General features: G+C 40.7%; 1 protein-coding gene across 8 annotated transcripts in view; it reads left to right on the top strand.

The window, feature by feature from the left end:
- Positions 1-3,566: 3,566 nt before the first annotated feature.
- Positions 3,567-27,376, top strand: part of BLTP1 (bridge-like lipid transfer protein family member 1) — an 86,403-nt gene continuing 62,593 nt past the window's right edge. For all 8 annotated transcript variants that reach the window (XM_062493139.1, XM_062493140.1, XM_062493144.1 and 5 more), the window contains exons 1-12: positions 3,567-3,648; positions 11,039-11,168; positions 13,926-14,042; positions 15,444-15,522; positions 16,152-16,216; positions 19,364-19,550; positions 20,649-20,730; positions 21,438-21,631; positions 23,940-24,019; positions 24,414-24,564; positions 26,107-26,263; positions 27,035-27,113. In XM_062493139.1, the coding sequence (XP_062349123.1) occupies positions 11,072-11,168; positions 13,926-14,042; positions 15,444-15,522; positions 16,152-16,216; positions 19,364-19,550; positions 20,649-20,730; positions 21,438-21,631; positions 23,940-24,019; positions 24,414-24,564; positions 26,107-26,263; positions 27,035-27,113 (1,288 nt within the window). In that variant the 5' untranslated portion in view covers positions 3,567-3,648; positions 11,039-11,071. The remainder of the gene's footprint in view (positions 3,649-11,038; positions 11,169-13,925; positions 14,043-15,443; positions 15,523-16,151; positions 16,217-19,363; positions 19,551-20,648; positions 20,731-21,437; positions 21,632-23,939; positions 24,020-24,413; positions 24,565-26,106; positions 26,264-27,034; positions 27,114-27,376) is intronic.

The following is a 27,376-nucleotide window of genomic DNA, read 5'->3' as shown; positions in this document are numbered from 1 at the left end:
AGAGATGCAACATCATATGCTGGGAAGAATTAAGGACAAAATATTCTCTGTTGTCTAGACCATGAGAAAAATTTGGGCAAGATTGAAAAGTTATACCCTAGAGACAACATTCAAGCCTGGGTCATTCGTGCTGTGTGCATATACATAACACCATCAGAAGCTGCCAGTTTTCCCCCAAAAAGGAAATGAGCCTCTGGTATGTTACAGAGCAGACAGGAGTGGAAGAACCCCCTGATTTAGCCCCCACCCTGCAAAATGTTAATCTAGATATTACAGTCATTTTGCTACTCTGCTTTAAAGGCATTGAATTGTGTTGCAGTGAATTGTTTTTCATCTGTTAATCTCAAGATGCCTCGAGAATGGCTCAATGTGTCAGGAGAGGCTTTCCTGGTGCTTCAGATCTGAGTCATCAACTGGGATGGAAGACAAAGGTAATTAATCAATTCATTTCTCTTATGACATGAGCTTTTAGGTTTGTGTGGCTAAGGTATCTTGAAGCTTTGACTATTAGTTTACCCTTTTAAAAGTAAATCCTACAAATAAATTTCAAACGTCAAATATATTTTATTGTCTGGAATCAGCATAAAGAAGGAAGGGAAGAGAAAAATGAATTGGCATCATTCCTTATTGGAAAGAAAATGAAGGGGAAAATCCTTTAAGAAGAGAGAGAATGAAAAAAAGTAGGGGGAAAATATCAGGAGCTAATCTGTAGACACTCCCCCAAAAGGTCATGGGAGGCAATGGAAGGAATGAAACTGGTGATGGAAATCAGCATCAGAGGCAAACATCCCAAAAATGCAATCTTCAAAAAAAGCAGCAGGCAATCAGGCAGGGGTGCTGTGAGAATCCACAAAGCTCACGTCAGCACTAACCTACAGCAACCACCAGCTCCAGTCCCTGTCACACCCAGGCAACACCCCTACTTCCAGGGAGCAGCACTCAGGGGTCAGAAACTTGCACATAACACCAAGAGCCCACCTAAAAAGAGAAAATCCTAGCACCCACTTTCCATGGCCCCAGGCTGGGTTGCAGTGACTCACTGCATTGTGCATGTGTAAGGCATGGTGACAACCTGAGAAGAACCAATTTCCTTGAACCGAGGAAAATTATGCTGAAAAAATAATTCTAAGGTGTAAAAATAGAGGGATCTGAAAACAGAACAAATCTAAATCTAAGTAATTTAGTAATTGCTAAAATTACTTTTATTTTTTTTTTTTGGCAGTCTTGCAAATAGTTCTTATTCTTGCTGCATTAACAAAGACATAGAAAACTACAGTGCTGCTGACTGTCCTAAGGCAAAGTGAAGCTGTCAGAGGCTACAAATATACACAGGAGCTCACTTTTTAGATAAACATTTTGGACTTAAACTGACCTTTGCTTAAAAATAATGTGTGGGATAGCTTCTGGGCTTGATTTTATCTGTTGCACAAGTAGATTTAAAGCCTCTCTATGTCCTGCCCACCAATGGAATTGGAATGAGACCCAGAGTTTTGGCTAGCCTGTTTTTCTATTTCAAACCTGGTAACTTTAAGTTGTGGTATTACACTAAGAATAGAAATAATTTCTCCCTCTGCCTTATTTTGGTTGTTTTGGAACACATTCTGCCCTGTATTGATAAGAGTTTAAAAATAAGTCTAGTAAAACATAAAAATATTTTTGTGAGAAGAAAGTGCATGTTTCTTTTACAGACAGTGTAAATACTAGTGTCCTTTACAGAAGAAATAAGTTCAAAGGTGTAGAGGGGTAAATATTTTTCCCCGTGTTAATTCCGCATTTCAGTTTTCCAGCCAGGCCTGTATCAGCATTATAGCTTTTACCTCCATCTCTTACAGCAGGCATAGGCCCACATTCCCCAAGTTCTAATGATAGCTTTGAGCTAAAATTTCTTTCTGTGACTTATCTGCGTGAATCTCATTAAAGCCTTCAGGCACCATGTGGATAAAAAACATTTGGAAGAACCTCCCAAGACACCATCCCTTCAGCACAGCAGATCAGGGAAGAATGCTGCAGTGCACCAGTGGGGAAAGAGGTGGAAGGGGGACCTTCAATATGAAAACCAGGAATACTTTTCAATATTTTCCTTACTATGCTTAGTATGATGGGAATGTAATAGAAAACAGCAAGGATAAAGCTCATTAGGTAACGCTGGCTTTGATGGTGGCTCATCTGCTGGGTGGAGGATGCCTGGAGCTGCTCTAAGCACGGTTCTGTCCAGCAGGGTGCTGGGGGCAGCTGGGGGCAGGGTTCACCTGCGGTTTGTGGCACTGCTCAAGGGATAATCCCACCACTGCTTTTCTGTGCCAATTTTAAGAGCTCTTACCAGGCCCCCAGGGGCATCCATGCCCTTGTGCAGCGAGGAGGATTTGCTGATCCAGCTGAAAGTTGGCTCTGCAGGGAAAAGCATGTGGAATGCTTGAGCAGACATGAGCCAGGAGGGAGGAACACGTGGCTCACAGAGAGGAGCCACGAGCTGGGCTCAGTTTCACTTTGGCCCAAGCAATTCCAGGCAGCCCATAGACAGGTCTCACTGGCCTGCACCATGGCTTAGGGAATCTGTGTTTTTCACCCACAGGATTTATTTTGCAGATACCAAGGAGTACAACCAGCCTTCTGCTCCAGGTGGCCAAGGATGGGTACCCCTCAGGAGATGCAGCGGGGTGCAGCTTCTGGAAAGCTCGGGGGCATTGAGGGAATGTGGAACTTAGCACCAGGACCTCATGGGAAAAGGTACATGTACACACACACACGGAGTCACTGTTTTGGTTTTGATACTGAAGGTTGCAGGATGCACACCTGGGTGATTTTAAAGAAATCTATATGTTTTATCGTGCCTGGGCGATTCTAAAGAAATGTGTGTGTACTGATCATATTTGGCTACACCTGGCAGTCAAGTCACGGCCACACATGTTCAAAAATGTCTGAAAATTCACTTTTTATCTGGTTTCGGGGGGCCCAGCTTTCTTCACCTGCTTCGGAGAGCACAAACAAGGGGCGAGGAAACGGAACAGTCCGTTACCGGGCGGCTCGGCCAACAAACCCCTCCGGCACCTCGCAGTTAAGCGCTGCCGGGACCAGGGCGAGCACCAGGTGCCGCGGCCGCGCAGTCGCTCGCTCCGCCAGCCGCCGGCGGGCGGGCAGCCCCTCTTCTCCCGACGTAACGGGCAGCCAACCTCACCGGGGATGGGATCCATTAGCGAGACTCCCAATTTTCGTGTGCCCTCCAGCCCCGCAAGGTACCGGCCCCGGCCACGCCCGCGGCCCCGAGCTATCCGCGCACATCTGGCGGCTCCAGCTGTGCCCGCGCCTGCGCGCGCCGCGGAGAGGCGGGCGCGGCTCCCAGCGCGCACACGCACACGCACACGCACACGCACACACACACACACACACACACAGACACACACACACACACACACACAGACACCCACCGGGCAGGCGCCGCCCCTCGCCATTGGCGGAGCGGCGCCTCGGTCCCGCCCCCGCGGGGGGCGGACGGCCCCGCTATTGGCCGCGAGGGCCGGCGGAGCCTCTCGGTTGGCTGCGGCGGCGCCGTAGGAGGGGCCGCGCCTTCACCGTGAGGTGCGGGAGGGCCCCGGCCGCCGCCGTCGCCGGTTCCGGGTCCGCGGGGGAGAAGCCGCGGAGGGCGATGGCGTAAGTGCGGGGAGGGGAGCCGGGATCGGGCTGCGCTCCGCTCCCCGCCGGGATGGGCCCGGTGCGCAGGGGGGTCGGCCCCGCCGCTCGCCCTGGGCCTGCCGGGAACACGCAGCCGCCCCCGCGCCGGGAGGAGCCGCGGTTCGGCGCGGGGCTCGGCCGGGCCGGGCCGGGCCGGGGAGGAGGCCTGGTGCCTGTCTTTCCGCCCCGGAGGGCGGTGTGGTTACCCCCGGGTGCCGGTGCCGCCGTGCTTCCCGGCGGGGCAGCGATGCCAGGAGAAGCCCCTCCGGTGTGGGGGATTCAGTGTTTTCCCTTCGGCGTGGGTTAACGCCGTGCAGAAAGGGGGTGAGGCCAGGGGGCGGGAGCTCAGGCGCCTCCGGTTGTGTTTGGCCTGCGAGGGAAGTTTCCCTCTGCAGGTCCCTGGGCGGTGAAAGGCGATCTCTGCCTGTGCCTCTGGTCCTGAGAGGGTTTAGCACTCACACAGTGATTTAACCGGACGTGCACCTGCTTCTTGGTGTGTCTGAAGCCATACTGGTAATGTTACATAATGATGTTATGATAACGTATTTGCACTTTGCAGTATCAATAAAAAACCCCATGTATTTACCAATGTAACGTGTACATAACAGATAAAATGCGTGACATCACACTGATATGGTGGAGGTGTGTTTTGGAGATGGCCATATAGCAAATATCCCTATCACAATCTTTGTCTGGACTGGTTTCCCATCTTAAGACACATCTCCACAGCGACCTTCACTCAACTTTGTGAAAACTTCCCAAGTTGGTAGTTTGCTGCCCCGTGTAACTTTATTAGGTTTAGTACTGAAAGGGCCACAGTTGTTGCCATGTGAGTTCTTCTGTTGTGTCTCTTAATCCAGTAATTCTGCTTTTCTGGCTTCTTCTTTTTATTGTGGCCCTGCGGTGTTTCCACCCCCACCCCCTCTGCTTTTAATGTGTGGTGACCAGCTAAACAAGGGGGCCAGAAATTTTGGCAACTGAGAAGAAAAACTGGAGTGGAGGAGGGGGTATTCCTCTTGTTTGTAAAAGTATGTTAATAGGTTATTCAAACAGACACTGATAAAAACAGTATTGAGTGTCCAGTTAGGCAGTTGGCTCTGAATGAATGGTCAGGGATGTTTGTTTAGGATCATGGCCTGAATTTGCACATTCTGACAGTGGTCATGAGTAGGTTTTGCTTTGTGTGAAGGTATGGACACATTAGGGAGAGCTCTTAACCTTGTGAGTGGTGTGCTGAAGTCACTCACCCTTTTGAGAATGCTGTTAGGGAACTTTGGCATGTGAAACGTGCATCAGCTGCTGTTTGGTGATTCCTCTTTTGCACTGTTTTATTCCCTAGGAAATAGGCAAGAGGTTCATGCTTTTGGTTAGCAGCGTGCAGTTATCCTGTGTTTACTGTGACATGCAATACCTTCTCCGAGTAACTTCTTATCTCCTCACATAACTTATTCTACCCCTTGCTGCTGCACTAAAATCTTTGTGGTGACTCCAGGCTGCGATGAACCTATAGGTAGTTCCCTTAAGGAAGATGATATACAAGACTGAATCGTAGTTTGATTTATGGTGAAGACTTCCTCTTTCCCCAAATTGTGGTCGTGTGTCAGAGGAATAATTTAGTGGAAATATACTTCTGGAGAAGTTCATAGGTGTAGGGTAGATGACTTAGTTTCGCAGAGTATTTCAAAGGTACAGTGCTGTACTCAAAAAAGAGGAGGAAAGAAGTTATTGCCTTGTTGTTAAGACCATCAACAAAGGCCCCAAAGGCAATACTTTTATTTTTCTCTCTAAATTGAGGAGTGTACATCAGGGGAATTCTTATTTATTTCTAGTATTTTGAGCCTTTAGGTTCTGTTGTTCATGGGTTTTGGGGTTTTGTTTGTTTTGTTTTGTATTTTTTTTCCTCTGCAACATCAAAGCCTGGCAATGTAAGCAGGCAAAGAACCAGCTCCTCTGAAGAAGTCTGAGAGGCAAGGTTGTGCAGTATATTTTGACTTTTTTTAAAAGTTTAATGAAAAATCATCCCAGTTCAATCAGGGATCCCTAGGCTAGCAGTGGAAGTAGTGTGTTGGTTGCCATAGCAGGAGTTAGTCTTTGATCTTTTCTGTAGGAAAACTCATGTCATGTACTATTAAAAACAGATAAATAAAAGATATCACTTGTGCTGTGAAACTCCACCTCATTGGGTAGGCTATTGTGAGAATGATTTTTATCTTGTATCTTAATCGTTCCTTTGAGTATGCTTCAATTTTGACTTAATTAATTTTGAAGTAGACCTGTTATTTACTAAGCTACTGTAGTGCAAATTTTGTTTGACTAAGGCTGTCCACACACCGGCTCAACCAGGTGTGGTTCTGCTGGGCTCTGCTTTCAGTGCAGCTGCTTCTGCTGGGGGTTGTAGCAGGATTTCATTAGTATAATTGAAGCTCTAGTTTATTTTGTTTATAGTTTACCACTAGTGGGACTTCAAGCACTGGCAGACAGGGCGGAAAATAGGCCTGAATCTTTGCTGTTTTCTTAAAAAAGCTCAGAGCTGCTCATTTGTGTTGGGTACCCTGTATGAAGGCAATGCAGTTTGTCCTGGGGCAGAATTGCTTTGCGAGTGCTGTCACTTCCTTTGGTTTTTTGTATTTATTTATTTAATTTTTTTTTGAGAACAACTCTCCTTCTCTTCCTTCCTCTTTCCTTTGCTTGTTGACTGAAGAGTAGCAGAGTTTCCTAAGCCGTGCTGGGATGGGTTTGAAGTGTTTGACCTAGCTGGAGAATTTTGGGACAGGCGCCAAGGTTGGCAGCTTTTTGTTTTGTGAGATGTGTTTAATGTGCCTCTGGGTGCTGACAGTGTAAGAACATCCTGAGAGGAAAACTGTGTCTATGTTTGTGATCCTCCTTTATAGTATCATTTGCTTATCTAAACCTCTGATTTCATAGCAGTGCTGGAAACCCTTTGAGAGGCGGTGGTGGAGTGGGTAATGCAAAATTGCCTTTTCTTTCCTTTAAGGAGCTGCCTTAGGTCTGGCTTCTTTTTTGGAGAAGAGGCATCCAGACAGCGTCACCTACATGCATTTATTTGGGCCAGGGGGATTTGCCTTCTGTCATTTAGTGTGTTACTTTGGGTGTGATTGTCACTTCTTGGAATGGTAGTTAACCTCTTACAACACAAATTAAGAAATATTCGATAAGCACTTTGATTTCTGTGGAGATCTGAGGGATATGTCTGGTAAATTTAAACTCTTTTTGTTCCCCTCCTTGAAGTCCAGCAGTAATAAGGGAATTGGCCATGCCCATTGTTTCCCTACCCACTTCATGACCATATGAAAATATTTCTTCTCAATATGAAATGCCAGTTTTCTCCCCACCTTTGGGCACCCCTTTTATTCAGCTGTTTCTACAAGGGTGTGCCAGGAAAACGACTTTACAAAGGATGTGGTCAACAAAAATGTATTTTTTCTTTCTCCTCTTTGTTCCCAGCTCAAGACCCACATTACCCTAATGCTCCCAGGCACTGAGTAAAACATTTGCTGTCTTTGTGCTCAGCTGTAGGTGCAGGACATGTCTTTTACAGGTGGGTGCAGCTGTCCCTGCCAAGCGGCTGCACTCTGGTCACCGAGTTTCTGGTTTCTCTCCTGCCAGCTCTTGAATATATGCATGCCTCCTGTAAATTTTTAATGACTTAGCTCAAGCAGAGGTTTGTTCTTGGTGTTGAGTTAATTTGCCAGGCTGAGGTTAAAGCAAGTTTACCTATTTGATGTGATTGAAATGAGCTTATAAATATTAGGAGCAGCTGCCTTTGAGTATTTGGCTTTTTAGGGATGGAGTATTTGCGGTGAAAATTGGATCAGGCTTGTAACACTGGAAGCAGGCTGAAAATGAAGTGCATCCCCTCAGGATTATAACTTCCCTGGCATCTTTTTAGTACTGTGAGGAAGGGATTATGTGTGACACAAGTAATTAAAATTCACTTTTTCAAGTCTGTTAAGTATGTGTTTTTGTTATAAAGCCTGGCTGACCATGAGGTGGAACTTCACAGTAAAATCGAGCCCTCATATCTTTAAGGCAGCCCAGTGTCTGACTTGAGCCTGCCAAGTGCTCCAAACATGCACAACCTGAAAAGCAGGCCCCTAGTATTTCAGTTTGGGCATCATAAATAAGGGATTTGGACTTTATCTCTCCTTTCTTCAGATGTTCATTAGGAGAAAGACAACTATATGAGGTACTAAAGGACTGCTGTGAAGATAAAATATGAGTATCAGTGTTGTCACCTCAGTGCCACAGAATATTCATTTTCTCCTGTCTTCTTCCCAGGAGAAAGCTAATGCATTTTGCATTTATTAATGTGGTATGTGGTAAATGAGAGCCATGAATGACATAATGAATAGTAAAAATGTGTTTAAAAAATAAGGCTGGGGGGAAGGCAAATAAATCCAAACACTTATCATGGACTATATTTCAGCATGCTGACTGAGCTGTTCATCACAGAACAGCAGAGACCTTGAGAAAAGATTATTTATAAATGCAGAGATACAAATGTGGAGCTCTGGGTTTCCGTTGCTCTTAGTTGCATTTTCTTTTGTGTATTTGTATGGCAAGAGTCGATTTCACACCCTCGGGTCTCCTCATTCCAAGAGCAGTTCCTTGTAGAGTTTCCTTCAGAGAATACAGTAGGCAGTATGAAAGAAGATTCCAGGCTCAGCAGCCCGTGGATCCGTGTTCCTGGAGAGTGCTGCAGTTTGCTCTGATGGACAAGCTCAGTTTGCACACAGCAGTGAAAGTAGCAGGGTGTGGGCAGTGAGAGGCCTGCAGGATTCAAACCTCTAGTTACAGTGTATAGAGCATGGAAGAGGAAGGCTGCAAGGTCCAGGATTTAAACCAATGGTTACAGTGTATTGGGACTGAAAAATGCAGGACTGTGGACAGAAAGAAATGCTGGTTACTGAAAGTAGCAAATATTCTGAAAAGACTGCATCTCTTCCTCTTAAGTCCTCATGGTCCAGATCAGGGTGCCCCTTCATCCTGTGGGACTTGTAAATGCACAGGGACATTATGAACAGTGTGTACTCCTTTGATCTCTGCTTGTATCCCCTTCCTATTACAGTAGTTGAGATTCTAAGTGGATTAAGCACCTGATTCCTCTGAGAGATGTGTTGACAGCTCACATCCAGTGCAGGTATTGCTGCTGCCTGGTTTTGGGTGGTTTTATTGCCAGCATCCTCCCTCAAGGAACTTCTAAAAGGGCAAAGACTACCCTAACAAAAGAAAAAAAATAATCAGTGGGCAAGAGTGTTAAAGGATCATCTTTGAAGCTTAAGTATGTTGTATTGACACATGATGAGGGATGGGGGAATCCTGAATTTATTTGCATGCAGGTAGGAAATGTATCCCACAAAAAAATTGCAAGGATTTGTTTATGGTTATGGATAGTGAAGACTAAAAAAAAAATGAAGAACACTGTCTTTATTTCAGTAGCTAAGTATCAAGATTCAATACTGTCAGTCTCCAGGTTGTCTTGCCACAGTCCTATTTAATGATTTTTAATCATGTCTCAGTATCATGTAATTTTGGGTGATAATTTCTCAGGAAATAGCCATGGTTTGCTTCCTTGACAAGATAGCTATTGGTGGTTGAGGTAATAAAGAGACAGTCCTCACCTATTGACAACATTTCCATGGTGGTCTTGGCCACAACAGAGTGACCCTGTTGTCCCTTGTTGAGGAAGGGAGAGACTAAATCTTCCATCCTTTTATGCTGGAAGTGTTGATTTGGCTTCTTCTCTTTACCCTGTGATTCAGGGGTTAAAGGCTCCCAGAGGCTGCCTGCAGAGACATCCTCTGCTTCATTCTACAAACTGACATGTGGCTTTTTTATTAAGGTACTGTGGATGTCTTAAAGCAAATCACTGTGCCATTATGTGATTTAATTTGCTGTTCTGAAGTCCCTTCTGAAACAACAGCTCTCTTCTTAGTCTGTGTGCATGTGTGTGATGTTTATTCCTCTTATTCCTCCCCCTTGCAGGGGAGTAAGTTGGTGGCTTTTTTGTCATCCCTGCTGGAAACTGGTGTTGGTTCGTGGTGTTTCTTTGTTGTTTCTGTCTTTCCTTCTTTTGTGTTCCTCCTCATTGTATTCATTCTTGCAGAAGGGGTAATGAATAAATTATTAAGACTTATTCTTGGGACTGTACTCCTGTTGTAGTTCTAAACACAGACTCTTGGTTCAGGGTACAACAGGAGAAGCAAGTGCATTAAAGGCAGGTTTTTTCCAAGTTCTTCCAGTTAAAATAATGAGAGTAGTGTGAGTATTAAAGGAAAAAAACAGATGAATTGCTACATTTATTGCACACATTTGCAAATACTGAATATTCTGAAGTTGTTAGGCTGCTGAAAAACTAAGGACTCATCAATATTAGTTTTATGTTCTAGAGCCCTCGATGGACAAACCAGCAGAGACTTTATAACAAAGGGGAGTAAAAGTCCACTCTAAAGTATTTTTGAAGGGTTGAATACTGTCAGGAAGACAGGCTGCCAGGAGCTGGAAGGTGTTAGAAAATAAAAAAAGAAGAAGAATTAATGCTGCTTCTTTTTCTGAGAAGATTTGGCAGATAACATCCAAGGGAGAAGACTTCGAATGAAACTAGTGCAGCAAAAATGCTGCTGTGTAATTACAGATGTTGCTGTGTTGAGCAGCTCCCTGCTAATCACATTTAACTAATATAACCCAGTTGCAAGGTGATTTATGGGTGATTTTAAGAAGTGTGTAAGATCAGAAGGACTGGTTTTCTGTTCTCTGTAACAGATCATCCAAGTCAGCTTTTACAAAACAATGCAAATCCATCCTTAAGCAGAATTAATGGACACAGTGCATCAGGAGGTTTTGGGAATTTTCCCTAACTCCTAGAAGTGTCTCCTTTGGCCTTTCCTTCTGCAAGGGTGGGGATTTAGTCTCATGTTACATTTTTTGCATGTTAGTAAGTTTAATACAACCTCATTTTTACTTGTATGTTCAGTTGCCTTTTGACTTACTGCTGGGGTGCAACAGTTTTAGACAGCTATTTGCTTTTGTATGCTGTACAGGGCATTCAGGGTACTAAATTTGGAGAGCATATTTTGGTCTTTTGTTGATATGTAGTTTGTTTGGGCCAGTCATGTGCCTGGAATCTGTTCCAGCAGAGATGAGTGGAAGTGTGTCTGGAACTCTGGAGTAGAAGAAGAGGTAGCTGAGAATCGTGATGTTGTTATTGAAGGAATAAAACAGGTATATTTGTATTTGTGTGAAACAAACTGCTGGAGATGATTGCAGTTGGTACATAGTCCATTTTTTCCCAAACTGTGCTGTGCTTGTTACTCATTTTGGTTTTGAAATGGTTTTCTTTTTCCTTCAGTTCTATAGGTGCTGGTGCAAAAACAGTGTAACCATGGATCAAAGAAAAAATGATAGTTTTGTCCCAAGCATCACGCAGCTGGAAGATTTCCTGACAGAACATGACTCCAACGTGGTATGGCTGTTAGTAGGTAAGATTAACTCTTCTGTTTTGGTTAAATTTCTTTTATGATCCCATAACAAAGGATTAGCATGACAGCTACAATAACTTCCTTATGCCAGTGTGTACCTACTTGCCATTTAATCTGGTGTAGTTTGGAAATGGTCTAAGGACTATTGTGTTTAATGACACAGCTTCCAGACTAAATCGTGTGCCACAATGAGCCTTTAAGTCAAGCTGTCATTTAATCACTTACGAGCTGGATTTGGAAATAGGCCTGATTTAGGTATGCTCTTTTTTTTTTTTTTTTTTTTTTTTTTTTTTAATAGCACTAGTGCTATTGCTTATATTGGTGTTTATATCGGTGTAGATACTTTTATTTTCTTAATCTATAGACAAGTGGATCAAGGACAGCAAAATAAATATGGAGTTGTACTCAGGTCCATGTGAGAATACTGAAAGTGTGTAGTGAAGTCAGGCTTTTCCAAAGGTTCCAGCCTTGACTCTTGGACTTGGGGTGAGGGGCAACACAGGAGCAACAACTTTATTTTTTCACTTTCACTTCTGACAAGTTAAAGCAGTCTGTTGGCTGTTGACATACTGGAATTATTTTTAAGTAGCCAAATTAAATAGAAAGGACATAGGTAAATTATTTGAGGGTGCTTGCTGTTTGTAATTTCACTTTTAATGTGTTGAAATGGAAAGTTTGTACTTAACATAAAGTTTGCAGTGTAGTCAAGATGAAAATAGGGGAAGTCACTGGTAGCAGCTCGTGGTAAAACATGGAACAGATGCAAATAGATCTGAAAATTTTGTCTTCAAAATTTTTGACTTGCTTCCTGTTATGAGGTTTGGATAGAAACACGTTAGAGTGATGTTTATTAACTGACCCAGTTTCAACCAGCCTTTCCGCCTTTCCTTTTATCTGCTGACCTATGGCATCCTGTTCTAAGGGAACATAAAAAGATACCAATAATTTCCTCTCCTGAATGCTGAAACAGGTAACTACTGGTCTCAGTAAAGGTGATGAATTCCAGAAACGAACATGCTCCTCAAAGAGCTGTTGCTCACTTCTGAAATAATTTCTAAAAATGCAGTAAAACTTTGGAAATGCAATTTCTAAAACTTGGTTTCAGTGGAGAGGCTTTAAAAATCAAGAATATAATAATGAAATGAGTGAATCAAGTTTGAGATTTGAAGAGAAAGGCTACAGTTTGTGGCAGAGGTGAGTCTAGTGCTGAAGGCGATGGATCAGGACTGGAAACTGCAGTGGTTTCCCAGTTTTTCCCTGTGTGTTTCACCTTAAGAGAGAGCACCTTCTTGACTTGAGCCATCCAGCAGTGGCTAGTTGAACTTTAAGCTCAAATGAAGCTTTATGGACCCTCAGAGTGTGAGTCATCCCACCTTCCTCCCTCCCTACAGAGGACCAGCAGTGAGCAGTTTACTCAGCTGAAGGTGAGGGAAGAGAACATTGTCCTTGGAGTGTGCCTGCCCTCCATGCCAGCTGGAATTTCTTTCCTGGGATGTAGCTTCCACCCTTCCTGCTCTTTCCTGTGTGGTCACCCACACAGGTTTTGGTTTGTTTGTTTATTGCCTGAGGGTATGAGCTGCTTGAATTTTGGTCACACACTGGATCCATTTTCCAGTAAGGAAAGACAAAAGTCATAGGAGTCATTTTCGCTTTCTCTTTCAACAAAGTATTGTTATGAAGCAGTGGAGCATCTCACTGGAAAAAAAATAAAGGAACAGTGGAAGAACAGATGGTTTTTGTAAATTTTTTTTCTTTTTTTTGGGGTAATCATCTGAACTCTCTTCAAAGTGAAGGCGTCACGCTCCTATGCCTTTCTGCACTTTAGATTTTCTATTAAAATTTTCCACTTTTAGGAAAAATGAAAAACTTCTGTTGCCAAATTCAGGTTTCTTTCCCTAGTCTGCTTTGGGTGAAAGAGAATGGTAATTATCATTAAGGTGAATTAGAACTAGTCCATTCCTTGGCAGTGCCATTCCTTTTGGGTTTGTCCTTCTGGAAGCTTAGAGAATCATTGTAATTAGAAATAGGTTACTTGCTCTTAATCAACTAAAGTAAAAATTACTTTGGGGATTAGCAGACCTAATTTTAAAAAAAAAGTGTTTCTCATTGGATTGTTTTTTCCTTTTTTCCCTATCAAATTCTGTGCTTGAACTGTTGAGATATTTCTGCTCACCCAAGGGCTGGTGCATTTCTCTCAGGATGCAGCATTGTAGGAAATGGTTTCATATATGATAATGTTTCCTGTGATAATATATGAAAGACTAAAAATTTAAGTTACAGTTCACAGTTTGGAGAATTGTGGGAAGGGAAGGGATGTAGTATGACTTTGGTGGTGTTGGGGTTTTTTAGGGTGTTCTGAAATAAATGTCCATGTAGGACAATACATATTAGAATTCAATCTATAAAATATAACTAATAATCTATGACTTCTTAGATAATTGATGTAGTGATGTAAGGAAATAATGTCATGCCTTCTGCAAGTCCTCTGGAAGGACAGGTTTTTTTTTTTATATTAAGAACTGGGAGAGAAGTGAAGAATCTGTATTTTTCTGAACTTCCCATTTCCCCTTTTCCCCCATCTCTTCACTCCCTTCTCACACCATCTCTGTGAAAACACCCATTAAAGTGTCCCATCAGTTTCAAATGTTTTGGAGAGCAGGAAGAACACTGATATGCCTTGTAGTCCTAATAGGTAAGGTTTTTATCTGGGTCAGTGTACTTTAAAAAATGCTTTAATTCATTGTAATCTTTCAACAGCAACAATATTGTCCTGTGGATGGATTATCTACCTGACTTACTATAATTCCCGGAACATTGGACTCATTTTAACGTTGGTTCTTAACAGATTATATAAACATGGCTACATCCATATTGGTAAGTTGTGATTAATGTAATGCCACTCCTAGTCTGCTGTTTTTTTATCATGCCTCAGTTTGCTAAAAACTTCAAGTAAACTCAGTGTTCGTTTTTTAGAGTGATTTGAAAACATTCAGTGGATTCAAAACAGGGACTCAAGTCCTGGGTCTCTGTTCCAGCACTGTCCTTGCTTTCTAAATAAGCTGTTAGAGCAACTGATCACAGGTTGATCCATACTGGGACTATGATTTGTAGAATTGATACTGGCTAGAACATTTTGCATCAAAATCCATTAACTTTTTATTAAAATATTTTCAACTTTTTTCAATAAAACAGGTCAGTACAAATCACTTGGGCACTCACCCACTTACAGAAATATCTGGTGCTGAGTCACAGAGGGTGGTAGCCCACAACCTCCCTGATCACACTTCTAATTTTCTTTCACTTGCTCCTCTACCTTCCTCTGTCTGCTTCACAGAATAGCAATGACTTTAGTTCTGGACTTTTTCTGCAACTATACCTCATAAATATAGTGAGCACTTAAAACCAAAAAAAATGCTGCTCACACTTGGCCTGCCAGAGACACCCTTGCAATTCATTTGTTCATGTCCTCAAGAATCTAAGAACTGTTTTCCAAATAATGTTCAAACCCAGCTTTTTTGAAGAGCAAAATAGATTAAATACTTCCTGGCTGCTCCACTTGATCTATAGGCTTTTATTAAATTTTCTCTGTGAAATTGCCATTAAGTAAGGATAGCTGATATGGCTGGCCAAATATGTGGAATTCTTTATAAACCTCATCAGTAAGTAGAACATAATGTTAATTAAATCCCATGATTTACAGCTCGGTTTCAGTTGTTTCATGTTGATTTTTATTTCTTTTTTTTTGTTTTGTTTTGTTTTAAAATTATGGTGTACTTAACTTTCTGTGAGTGAAGTGAAAAGCCTAAGGAGAAATCTGGGCTATTGCGTTACCTGCTGGTCTTTTCATACTTCTTAATCCTTCTTGCTGTAAGCATGACTTGTCATAATAATTGGACTAAAATCCTTACAGCCGTGTAAAATTTTTAAAAGCAGTCCATCAGAAAATCTTTATTTCTCTGATTATGGTCTTGCACACAGTGGCTTGAGACTAAATGTTCAAAATAGCTTTTCTAAGTGTTTTGAGCTTTGCAAGGCACCTGGATATTTCAGAGTGATTCATGTGCCTCAGGGGCTTGGTTGTATTGCTGGGTGGTGTCAAACCCAGCATCCTGTAGTTGTGTTTTCTGTCTTCTGAATCTCTGACTTCCCTTCAAAAAGGGAACTCAAGATACCCAGTTAACCCACTTGGGATAACTGAATTCTGTGTTCTCTCTGTTCACAAAATCAACAGCTTTAGGCTAATAAGCACTATATTTTTTTTTTTTTAATAATTAGGTTCCTTTTCATTCTCTGTGCTCTCTGGAAAAGTCATGGTGCGTGAAATCTATTTCATCACAGAGGACATGTCCATCAGGTACAGATTTCCAAGGGAGTCCCCCTTCTAAATAAGGATTTTAAATACAGGTCTAAACAGCACAAATGAAAATGTAGTTTTCCAAATGAACAGTATATTTATAAGTGTTAGGCTGTCTCTTTTGGTGCTAGTATTTAACACTCCTACATACTTGTGAGCTCATTTGCTGTGTTAGCCTTATCATTTGGAAGTGAGTACTGGATAAGATTGTAGTTATTCTTAATATTTGTCAAATAAACCACTTTGGAGTGTGAAGCAGAATTGTTTTTTCATTTATGTTTTTCATGCTCCTGCTCCTAAGTCTGGAAGATTTACGTTGGCCAAGTAGTTGGCATTTACTTACTGGCATTCAGAATAATTTGTTTTGTGAACTGCATGCCAGCAAATAGTTTATAGTTTTGATTCTTGCTGTCAGATTTGGAAAGCCTTGAGGAGGCAATGGTTGGTTATGGGGTTTTATATGAATTTCAGCTAAAGCAGGAGTTGTGCAATGCACAGTGTGCTGTAATGCTTTGTGCTTTCATTTTCCATGTACACTGCCTCAGCTGCAGATCTCTGCACAAGCTGCATGTAGGATGTTGGATTGCCTCTGTCTCAAATTCTGTTTCATTCCAATTTGTTTGATTTAGAATTCAAGATGGATTTATCATTTTTCGCTGGTGGAAGATGTACAACCCTAAGCAGAAGCAGCACGGTAGGTTTCCCAAAAAGGTTTTAAAACTTAAATTTGCAGGTAGCCCACAGAAACACACTTCCTTTGCACAATAACAGGCATGCAATTGCTTTTTTAATATGTACCTGAAGTGCTCTGAAGGTATGGATTTGTTCACTGGTTGCAGAGTAGATGAAATAAATACCGGATTCATTATCAGGGACATGAACCCTTCTTGGCACAAACTGTTAATCTTAATAGTAGCCTTCATGAGCTGCAGTCCAAGCATAAGTGTCTCTGTATTGAAGTTGATAACTATGATGAATAGAGATGTCTGATCTTCTGCAAGTGATTTCAGTTTCTGAGTTTCAGTGAGTATTGTGCTTTCAGTATTTTAGCTGAAATGTTATGGTGAGGGATGCTCTTAGTATTTGACAAACCTGTGTCTTGACATCTGTGGTTACAGAAGTGAGGAAGTGTGAAAAATTCATTTATTTTTCTTCCTTATCTCTGGCTGAAGATGGGTGATTAACACAGATACAAGAGATGAATTGTATCTGCAGAAAACAGTGAGAAAGCATAAGTAGCTTAAGGCTCTGTGCTTAATCACTTGTAGGATTAGAATCTTGTTGAATGGGACTCCGGTCCTGCCTCTCTCGACTTTTGGAGCCATCACAGCTCCATTGCTCATTCAAGGAGGTCCAGAAATGTCAGCTGTGTACAGCTGAGTACACTAATTGAGAGGGTCATTGAACTTGGGAGGGCTTTTTTTTCCTGTCCTTGCCTTTGGAAGTGGTTTCTGCTGGTGTGAAGCCTCTTAGACTTGTCAGCAAGTTCGTGGAGCTGTTGCTGTGTCAGTCCCAGCTCAGCAGTGGCAGCAGTACTGCATGCGAGATCAGTCAGGTGAATGTGAGACAGCACTCTGGACAGTGGTATGAGTTTGGAGGAGCTGCTCATTCCTAACTACTGAGGCACTGCTCACCCTTTGAGGTGACAATTCAGGGCACAATTCAAATTCTTTATACCATAAAAAAAGTAATTGAAAAAGTGGAACCTAGTCTTAGAGTTAATTACATTTTGCCAGCTGAAGGTTACTTACTGTCCAGCAAGTTTTCATAGGATTGTCTTCATCTGCTAGTTAAAACACACTTCTCTGGTGGCTCAGGGGATAAAAAAAAAAAAAGAATTGAGTTTAATTCAGTGAAGATGGTTGCCTGTCCTCTGTGGTGATGTTTTTGCTTGGCAATATTGCAAGGCTTTAAAACCTTTAAGGGCTTCCTGCTGGCATTTAAGGCCACATTATTATTGGACAAATGATCCCAGTAACCACAGAAGTTAGAGCTGTCCAGGTCTGACAACAAAGTAACGTGACTAAAATGCTCTTTAAGTGTTAAATCATGCTGGGGCTTGAGATTTTGTATATACTTGAGAAATGGAAGTGATTTAGTTACAAAAGCTGGAGGATCATGTTGTGGGTAGGGCACACCCTGATGACTTGACTTGGGTGCCACAGCCCATTATCAATTTTCACATTGTGAAACAACCTGGTAGTTGCTTGTACATAACCTGCATAAGTGCTTCTTTGAATCATTTAGTATCGTAAAATTCAGATTTGCTTGTCCCTTTTCCTTGCCCTTCTTTTTTTTTTTTTTTTTTCCTTTTCCACAAGTGTTTTAGCCAACCAAATTGATGTATGGATGTCAAACCTTATTTTTGTTGTTAGGAAAAAGAGATACTTGTCTCTTTAAATCCCCTTTAAAGACCTGAATTAGTACATATGATTTCATTTAGTAAATGAAGTCTAATGCTTGCATCCAGGAATTGAAAAATTACATTTATTTGTGTTCTTGATGTTACTGAGGTCTCCCTGGTGAGCAGTTGTGTATCCCAATCTTTGTCCATGTCATTCTTTGCCTGACTGTTGTTGATGCAAGTTGAGGTTGGTAACAAAGGGATTTGATGGTGCTTTTATGAAAACAGGAAGAAACTGAAGCTGGCTCATTAACTTTTCTCTGTCTTCTGTTCAAGAAAACTGTGCTGTCAGTCAGTGTGCTCTGGAAACTTACTTTCTATATGTATATATTTTTATAATTACATGGAAGTTTCTGTTACTTCAAGTGTGATGGGGAATAAGTGGGTTGTCCTTGGGACAGTGTTGCAGAGATGTGTGATTTTGGGGAACAGATGAGTTCTTTATCAAATTGGGTGCATTTAATCAAGCAGATGTGTCTAAACCTTGGATCTGTGGCACCTGCATTTCTTCTTTGGATCCTGGCCACAAAAGTTTGCTTTGAGATTTAATTTCTTGTGTCTTAGGGAAATGCTGCCTTCAGTTTGTACCCCCAGAGTTACAGACTGGGGACTGCTGTAATAACCATTGATTCTGCAGCTGCCTGAAGTCTGTTTGACTTAGAAAGACCAGATGAGGTTTTTAGAGCAGCTCAGGTCTCTTGAGTCAATGTGTAATGGGCACTCTTTCAACTGGGTAATTAGGGGGAAGTGGTGCGAGCTTTTCCCTCACATTAACTGCATAATTAGGTCACACTTTCTGAGGCAAAAGTATGTCAAAGTATGTCACAATCAGCTCTCTATATGATCAGCAGATGTTAAAATTGGTATTAAGGATCAGAGAGCCGAGCTGATAAAACTGTTGAAATTTCAAATTTGTGAGAATGTTGACTGATTGTGCAAAATGAGTATGATCCTGTTAGTTCTGCATATTAATGCTTCTCTGTAAAAGAAAGCTTTTTCCCCTCTTAAGGCATGCTGTACCAGGGAACTTGGCTTGAAAACCATATAGGTTTTGAGATTGAGTTGATCTCAATGGTATCTGTGCTCAAAAGCAGAAATGTTCATCGGGATGTTTGTTTTCATACATAAAACTGCTAAACTTCCTTTACCACTTTGTGCAGTTTCTGACTGGATTTATTTCTGGACTGTGACCTAGGGGTGAAATGCCTTTCAGATTTAATATTTTGTATGCCGCTGTCTTATTTGCCAAGGTTTACTGATTTCCTCAGAATGCTGTAATTATTTTGTGGAGTTTTTTACTGCTTTATAATATGTACTTCAGCAGCTGTTCAGTACTGTGTGGATTGGTTTTGCGCAATGTACATATTTGAGAAACTGTAAATATTCCAAGGGAATGTTGAAGTAGAATAAGAACCTCTTTTCCTACTATTTGGTTAGATCCAAAGGCAGAAACTCGACTGTATATTATGGTGAATGACTTTGAATTTCATGTGTACAACCGCTCTGAGCTTTATGGACAACTTCAAGAACTGTTTGGCTTGGATCCCACAATAATTCCAGCAAAGAAAGATGATGAGAGAGGACAAGTGAATGGGAGGCAGAGAACACGCACCAATCTTGAAAGGTAAGTAATTATTCATTTTGCTGTTTTGTCAGTGCTTTGTTCTGCAAAGTGCTGAACTAATTGGGGAGTGTTTTGTTAACCTGTGCTCTGGAGGCCAAAGGAGGGAAGCACAGCGAGAGAAATTGGACTGACAAGCCTGACAGTGCAGTCTGAATCTTCTCCCTTTCCTCAGTGTTCATACCAGTAATAATTAAAAAACGCAGCCAAACAAACTAAGTGCTCTTGTTTAATGATCAGAGACAGGCTGAAAAATCTATGTGAAATACAGTATGGAGAGGAAACATGTGTTGAAGGGGATTATGCTGGCACAATAATAATGGTTTTGCTCAGTAGAAGTAACAGCTGCTCAAGACATTGAATAGGCAAAATGTGAGGATCTGTGCTGTCTTGTGTACAGCTACACAGACTGTCTTCTGTTAATTCCTCTTTTTGGGGCACCCCAGAAAACATGATGTGGAAGTATAAGGAGTTTCACATGGCTTACGTGCAGTGCAGACAGGTGTTCAATAATCAGCCTCTCTGGGCAGGACCACACCAGACTGATTTACTGTCAGAAGCAGAGAAGTTCTAATGGGACCTGGGTGCTGCCACTGCTGCTGGCCAGTTGCTAAATGACAGAATGGGCAGCTGCAGGATGCTGTATCAGTCCTGAGTTTGAGTAAGGGTTCAGCCTCCCGGCCAGTCTCGTTGTGTTTTTCTCTCAAGCCCTTATTGACAGGCCCAGGAAGGATTTCTGCCTCTAAGGAGGATGGGTCTTGAGAAATGAAAAATCCCATGCCTCAACAAGAGTATTTAGAGCAGGCCAAGGTCCCTGAGCAAGATTTATTTAACTATTGCTCTGAGTTAATAAACAAGGTATGCTTGTTTCCTGCCTGTGTCAGCACCAAGGTGTAGTTTTGTGCGCTTCCTGCTGTTCTCCCAGGCTTGGGAAGCCTGACAAGTCATCTGCTAGCAGGTCCTCTGCAGGAGGCACCCCTCTGGGGTAGAAGTGCTCTCCAAGGTCTGTGCCCTGAAGACCTCTAGAAGAAAAATTTGGTTGGTCCTTCTGCAGAAAAGACAAAATGATAACCTCCCATTTTTTTCTTTTTTTAAATTTAGTGTTAAAGTAAAAACAGAATCTCAAGACCCCTCTTCTTCATGGAGATCACTTATCCCGGTCATTAAAGTCAATGTGAGCACGGTGAGTGAAAAAACCTTTATAAGGAAAATATTTACCACTATGTGCTTGAAAATGACACTCACCATTATTTTTTCTTACACGTTCTATTTAAAGTTTTTGTTTTTTGCTTTAAAAATTTAAACTGATGCCATCAGCATTCCTCTGACACAGTCACAAATCATGCTGGTGCTAGTGGAAGCACAGTTATGTTCTAACTTTTGGGAAATACTCATGCCTTATACGTAATGATTTCTAGAATAAGAATCTAGTAATGATTTCTAGAATATCACCGAGTAATTAAATTGTGGGTGTTGTACAGTATGAAGTGTTTTGGGTTTTTTGGCAGATGTTTGGGGTTGTATTTTGTGGTTTTTTTCCCTTGAATATTTTAATAGGGGTGTTTGGACACATTGTTGAAAAGTTGCTGTTACATCTCAAAACCACAACTCCCCTCAAAAACCCAAATGAACAACAGCAGGAAAGAGCCAGGAAAAGGCCATTTTTTAACCTATTACTGAGGTAACAGAAGAAAAAAATCAGAATTTAACATACAAGGTAGTATTTTTAGATATGCACAGATTATGGCCGGGACTTATGTCTACGTTCTTTATTTGCACATGGCTGTTTCAACTGCATTTACTTAAATGTAAGAGATCAGTGTAAAGAGGTATTTAAATGTAAGAGGTCAGTGATTACCAGTGAGTTACTGGGTTTGCTTTTTGATTTAGGGTCGCTTGGCATTTGGGAATCATTATCAGCCACAAACACTTTGCATTAACTTTGATGATGCCTTTTTGACATACACCACAAAACCACCTTCAAGCCACCTTGATCAGTTCATGCACATTGTGAAGGGAAAATTGGAAAATGTTCGAGTCATGCTGGTTCCAAGCCCAAGATATGTTGGTCTTCAAAATGATGAGTAAGTTTGGGGTGTTTTTGTATCTGTATTACATTTTTTTAGAAAACAAAAAAGAGAATGTTTGTTGTGCTTCAGTGTCTTTATTTCCTTAGTGTGTTTAGATAGTTGCAATTTTTACCACTCTGAAGGTTTTTAATTTTGGATCTTTGAGACAATTTCATTTATGAAGAAAAGATCTGGTTTTCTCTGTTACTCTAAGTTTGTATTTTTTTTTGTGTGTGTGTTCTGCTCTGTTGTTAAACATAGAATCATAAAATAGTCTGGGTTGGAAAGGTTTCTTTCAAGGCCATCTAGTTCAGCCTCTCTGCAGTAAGCAGGAACATCTTCAACCAGATGAGGCTACTCAGAGCCCCATCCAGCCTGGCCTGGAATGTTTCCAGGGATGTGGCATCCTGTGTCCAAGGTCTGTTTTCCTCCTCTCAGGTACTAGAGCTGTACTTTGCCAGCACTGAATTTCTAGTTGAAATGCAAGGTTTAAGGTGTTGACTTTTGTAAAGCTGATTTATGGTTTAGGAAATAGTAAAAAAACCTCCAAAACTGGGCAAAAGCTGTGTACTACTTGGTAGAGGGGAAACCATGTTATCTTTTGAAGACAGATGGCTGATCCTTTTACCTCAGTGTGTTCTGCATAAGCAGGGTTAGGCAGCCTGAACAAACTGAAGGAAGTCAAACACAAGCCTGAGTGCCTGCATGAAGTAATAAAATAAACTGTACATAATTTGTACCTTAATTGGCCTTTTATCAGCCAAATACTGCTTTGTGTAACTTAACTTTGTTTTTCAAAGAATATTCTGTGGCTGGGTACAGAATCTTACTCTTCCAACATGACGACAAAGGAAATTTCTGCAACCAATATTGAAAACAAACAAGATTAAAACAAAATAGAATTAAGATACTCAAACTATTAGCTTTTCCTCCTGCTTCCTCTAAGTATTTGCTTTTTATGCTCTTACCATCCCTGCAGCTCCTGATGGCTAAAGGATGGCATCTGTGCACAAAAATGTGCTCTAATTTACTTGGCAAATTAAAAAAATTGCTCAGTTCACTGGAAATGGACAATATTTGACTCTTTAGAGCCTGCCCTCTTAGACTGCTTTGCCTTAAAATTGAACCTGGGTGTTTTAACTTCCAGAAATTCCTGCAGGCAGTAAATGTATAAAAAAAAGCACAGCCAAGTGACTTGATGAAATTTGTAGCATTCTGACTAATCAATACAAACATCAGAATTTCACCTTGAAAACTGACTTTTTTTACTACAAACATCCATCTCAACACTCTTATCACTCTTTGCAAATAATTCCTCTGAAATTCAAGAAAAGAAAAAAAAATGGTGCTAGGAAAAGCAGGTCAAAGTAGAAGAAGTTTGGAGGCAGCAGGCTCAAGGTGGTAGTTCAGTATAGATTTTAGGGAGTACTTGAAAATTAATACAAACTAGATAATGGCATTAAATTAAAATGAGATGATCATTATAAAGTATTTGTTCTTTGGCTGCTGCTCTTACTGTCAAAAGTAAACTTAGTTTCAAGATTCCTGCTCTGTTGCCTTTGAAGAGTTTCTGGCGATACATGATCTCTACATCTGCTGTCTTCCATGTTTTCCAAGGTTTTCTGCCTTTGAAAATGAGCTGTGGTAAAATGGGCAAAGAGCTCTAACAGGTCACACTCTCAAATTGTAGGAATTGTCTTTTTGTCAAGAAAGGACAGTTTATGAAAGCTGCTGAGAAGGTGCAATAGTGTCTTTGCAGTAAAACCCAAATTATTAATATGTAAATTAATATGGGAAAGGGATTGTAATATACCAATATAATAGTGTTAGGAGAAATGTTTCATATTTTAGTTTTATCACTTAGATCCTTTTATATTGAGGAAAGTGTTATTGAGACAGAACAGCTTTTTTTTTATTATTATTATTATTAACTAATGGTCTAATTACAGAAAGTTTTGTCCCTTTGGTCTAGAAGGCTATTTTAGTAAGAAAACAATTAGCAGGTGAAAGAAAAATATAGGACAAGGAGAAAGGAACTCTTGACTGAAAGTAAAACTTTAGCAGTTACTTGTGGTTTAGAATATCTGAGAAATACCTTTATGGAGAAGAAACTGGTATCTTGATGCTTGAGTTAACTAAAGTTTTAAGTTATTTAATGTAATAGTTAGAGCAGCAACATTATGATCAAGGGTTTGGGTTTTTTCTGAAATCATTATACAAATCCATTATGCGTAATATGTTGCATTTAAAATTACTTGAATTCATAAAGATCAACCTCAGCATGTGGATTTTTACTCTTTATTTTGGCTCTCCTTCCTTGCAGACCACCGAGGCTGATGGGTGAAGGTTTTGTTGTAATGCAGTCCAATGATGTTGATATCTATTACTACATGGATGAACCAGGTACATTTTGTTAAGTACAAAGATAGTTTATTTCTTTAATGAGGAAAAAAATCATTATGCTAAGAGAGTTAATGCAATGTTTTGGAGCCAATAGAAGTATCATAAATATCCTTTTGGTCTGACTGTCCTTAAAGTATTAACGGAATCTTGAACAAAGACAACACACTTGATAATGGTGTGTACAGGTGTAGGATAGGTGGCAATTTTGGATCATTTTTAGTCATATTTTTTGGCCTTCCACTGGAAATCTGCTTTGAATTGTGTCTTAATGCTTACATACTGTAGTGCTCTCAAATAAAACTGACATCAGGACATTTATCTTGTGCTTAAGCAAACATGTCTCATGCCAGATTGAAGCAGTTTCCTTTATTTATTATTATTTTATGTCATACAGGTCTTGTACCAGAGGAGACAGAGGAAAGTAATGATGGAGAAACCAGCAACGAAGACAGCAAATTACAGGACCTGCCACCATGCTGGGGTTTGGACATTGTGTGTGGAAAAGGGACAGACTTCAACTATGGGCCTTGGGCTGATAGGCAGAGGTATGACCACGATTTACAGCTTTCATCTTCCTGTCCAGTGTTACTGAGAAGCCTTTCTCAAGTTTCCATGGTGTGTGATTGCTCAAACTTCTAATCTGTGTAGTTTAGGGTAGACCAAGTCTGAAAGAAGAGTCCTGCCACCATGGTTTAAGATTTAGTAAATTCACTAGTGTTTATCTTGTTGGCCTTCCAAAGTTAGGATTACTCTCCTTATTAAATTAGTAGATTATGTTTCCTTTTTGTAAGTGAAGTATTTTTACTGTTTCTCAAGTGTCACATACCCAAAGGTTTACCTTGTTAATTGGTGATCTTTAGATTTATCAAGCTCCTGTTAGCTACTATGGGAGAAAACTGCATATTAATGAGGAAATTTTAGGGAAGCATAAATCTGTCTATGAAAATAATGAGGGAGGAATAATTTATGCCTGCTTAACATAATCAGCTGCTTGCTGTTATCTCCAAAGTATTTATTGTGTATTTATTTTAACACAAAGTTTTAGGCTAAAGTTCTACTGTTCTTTACTTGGCCCTGGATGTTTTGCACATGAGCGTTTTTGGTGAGGACAATAGGATTGTATGGAGAGTAAAGGACTATTAAGCAAAAGTGACATAATCAGTGCTTTCCCTCTTTTCCCCTGTTAATTAGGGGCTGGTACTAGGTCTTCACTAATTCTGTGAAACTGTTCTGGTTTACTGTCTCTCAGGAGTGTGAGGATGGCAGCCCAAAGAGTAGTCATTAAATATGATAGTGCATTTAAGAGAAAATGTTGCTTTCTAGACCCCTTTGCTAGATATACGAGGTCAGCGAATCACTAATGATACTCTTAATACTCCAAAGAAAGCTTGCCCTATAGTGGAATGCTTTTTACAGTCTTAACTGGCTCAGTAGAAAGCAGATTAGTGCATAGAGTTCCTAGATACATACCAGGAACACTTTTCCATTTTGCTATGGATAGATCCTGGAAGTTTGGAAACTTTTCAGCTGCTACAACAGCTGGGTGCAGGAAGGAATTCCAGCCCCTTGGGACCTCTGTAAGCTCTGCTGTGCTTCATCTCTCTGCTTTTCCTGCCTTCTTTTTCATGGCATGTTCAGCTAGACATCTCTAGAAATGTGGTTTCCATTCTGAGGTCCTAAAGTTTTGTATTTTCTTTATTTCTGGGCTTAGATCAATTATTTATGCACAAACTAAAGAATAATTAGATGACTTCGCACTATGCTTTTGTAGCAGATTTTGTAAACCAAGGATTAGAAATTAGAAGAAAAACATGGTTTGCCTTCTGAATTAAAATTTATGGCTTTTGTTAGAAAGTTAACTTCTTGCCATTGACACCAGACTTCAGTTATGAGTTGGAAGGCTCCCATGATGATGATTTTCAACAAACATTCTTCCTTATCACATCCCCTGGTTGTCTAAAGCTAAGAGGAAGATAGTTAAATGAACCAAGTAGATGCACAAATATACATATATATTTCTTCTGTGAACAAACAACTCTTTTTTTTTTTCTTTTTTTTTTCTTCTTCTTCTTCTTCTTCCCCACTAGGGATTGTTTGTGGAAATTTTTCTTCCCACCAGACTACCAAGTTATGAAAGTCTCAGAAATTGCCCAGCCAGGGAAACCAAGACAGATCCTTGCTTTTGAACTGCGGATGAATATCATTGCAGATGCCACCATTGATTTGCTTTTTACCAAGAACAGGGTAAATAAGGAAACCTTATCAAGAAATTCACTTTGTCTACTGTGGTTGCACTGTGCTTTTTGGTTGTGCACAGTTTTACTTGTCTTAGGTGTTTATTACGAAACTATGGTTTTAAAAGCTGGGTGATTTTTGTCTGAGTTTTTTACAATTACGAGTGAACCCTTCAAGAAGCAATACATTCTGAGAGGTGTTACTTTAAATTTCTTTAAAGCTTTGAAGGTACATCTTAAGCCATGCCAGCTCCTACAGTCTTGGGGTTTCATGATCTGCCCATGTCCTGTGCAGTTTTAAATTCTGATGAAACTCACCATGATGATAGATGACAAAACAATTCCTTCTGATATTGAGTGAAGAGGTGACACTGGGGGGGACCAAAACTTGTATGTGTAGGAATTTGGATTTTTCTTCTCTTTGTTACTACTCTTCTAAATGGGGTACAGCATCACTTCATTGTACACCTGTTTTGTTCTTTTGTGGGAGGACTGAAAGGGTTAGAACTGTAGTATTAGAAATGTACATTAGTCTGCCTTCTCAGGCCTTGAACCAGAGTATTTTGTGCTGTTTCTCTAACCGGACTTCAGTCAGCATTTCTTAAGCCTAAAAACTATGTTGTTTCATATCAATGCATACTGGTGGTTCATTAGTGATTTTTCTGTAGGCAAGAAAGACTTTAATTATCAGGTGGTTTAGTCCAGGTGTGGATCATGACAGCCAGAGGCATAAATAAACCTAGAAATCATGTTTGGACTGTTTTGTTTTCTTGCAATGCAGGAAACAAATGCTGTACATGTAAATGTTGGTGCAGGATCCTATTTGGAAATAAACATTCCCATGACGGTGGGGGAAAATGGTGAGTTAAGGCTTAGACTGTTTTTTTTTTTTTTTTTTTTTTGTCTTTCTTGCTGTTTTTCCTGAACAGTTATCTTAATCCCTGTGTGTGTCTGTGTGTGAATGTCTTTTAGTGTTTTTCCTTTGTCTTCTTGAAATGTACATTCCTAAGGAAAGGAACAAAAATGCTTCCTTGTACAGTTCTCTGCAAGATATTAGGGCAAATATTGATCAGGGTACTTCTTGGTAGTAGACTGCTGAAATCACTGGTAAAAAATGTTTAAA

Source organism: Cinclus cinclus, chromosome 5, assembly GCF_963662255.1.
Source record: "Cinclus cinclus chromosome 5, bCinCin1.1, whole genome shotgun sequence".
Taxonomy (NCBI): Eukaryota; Metazoa; Chordata; class Aves; order Passeriformes; family Cinclidae; genus Cinclus; species Cinclus cinclus.
The sequence above is the reverse complement of the archived record's forward strand: the minus strand, read 5'-3'. Positions and strand labels throughout refer to the sequence as shown.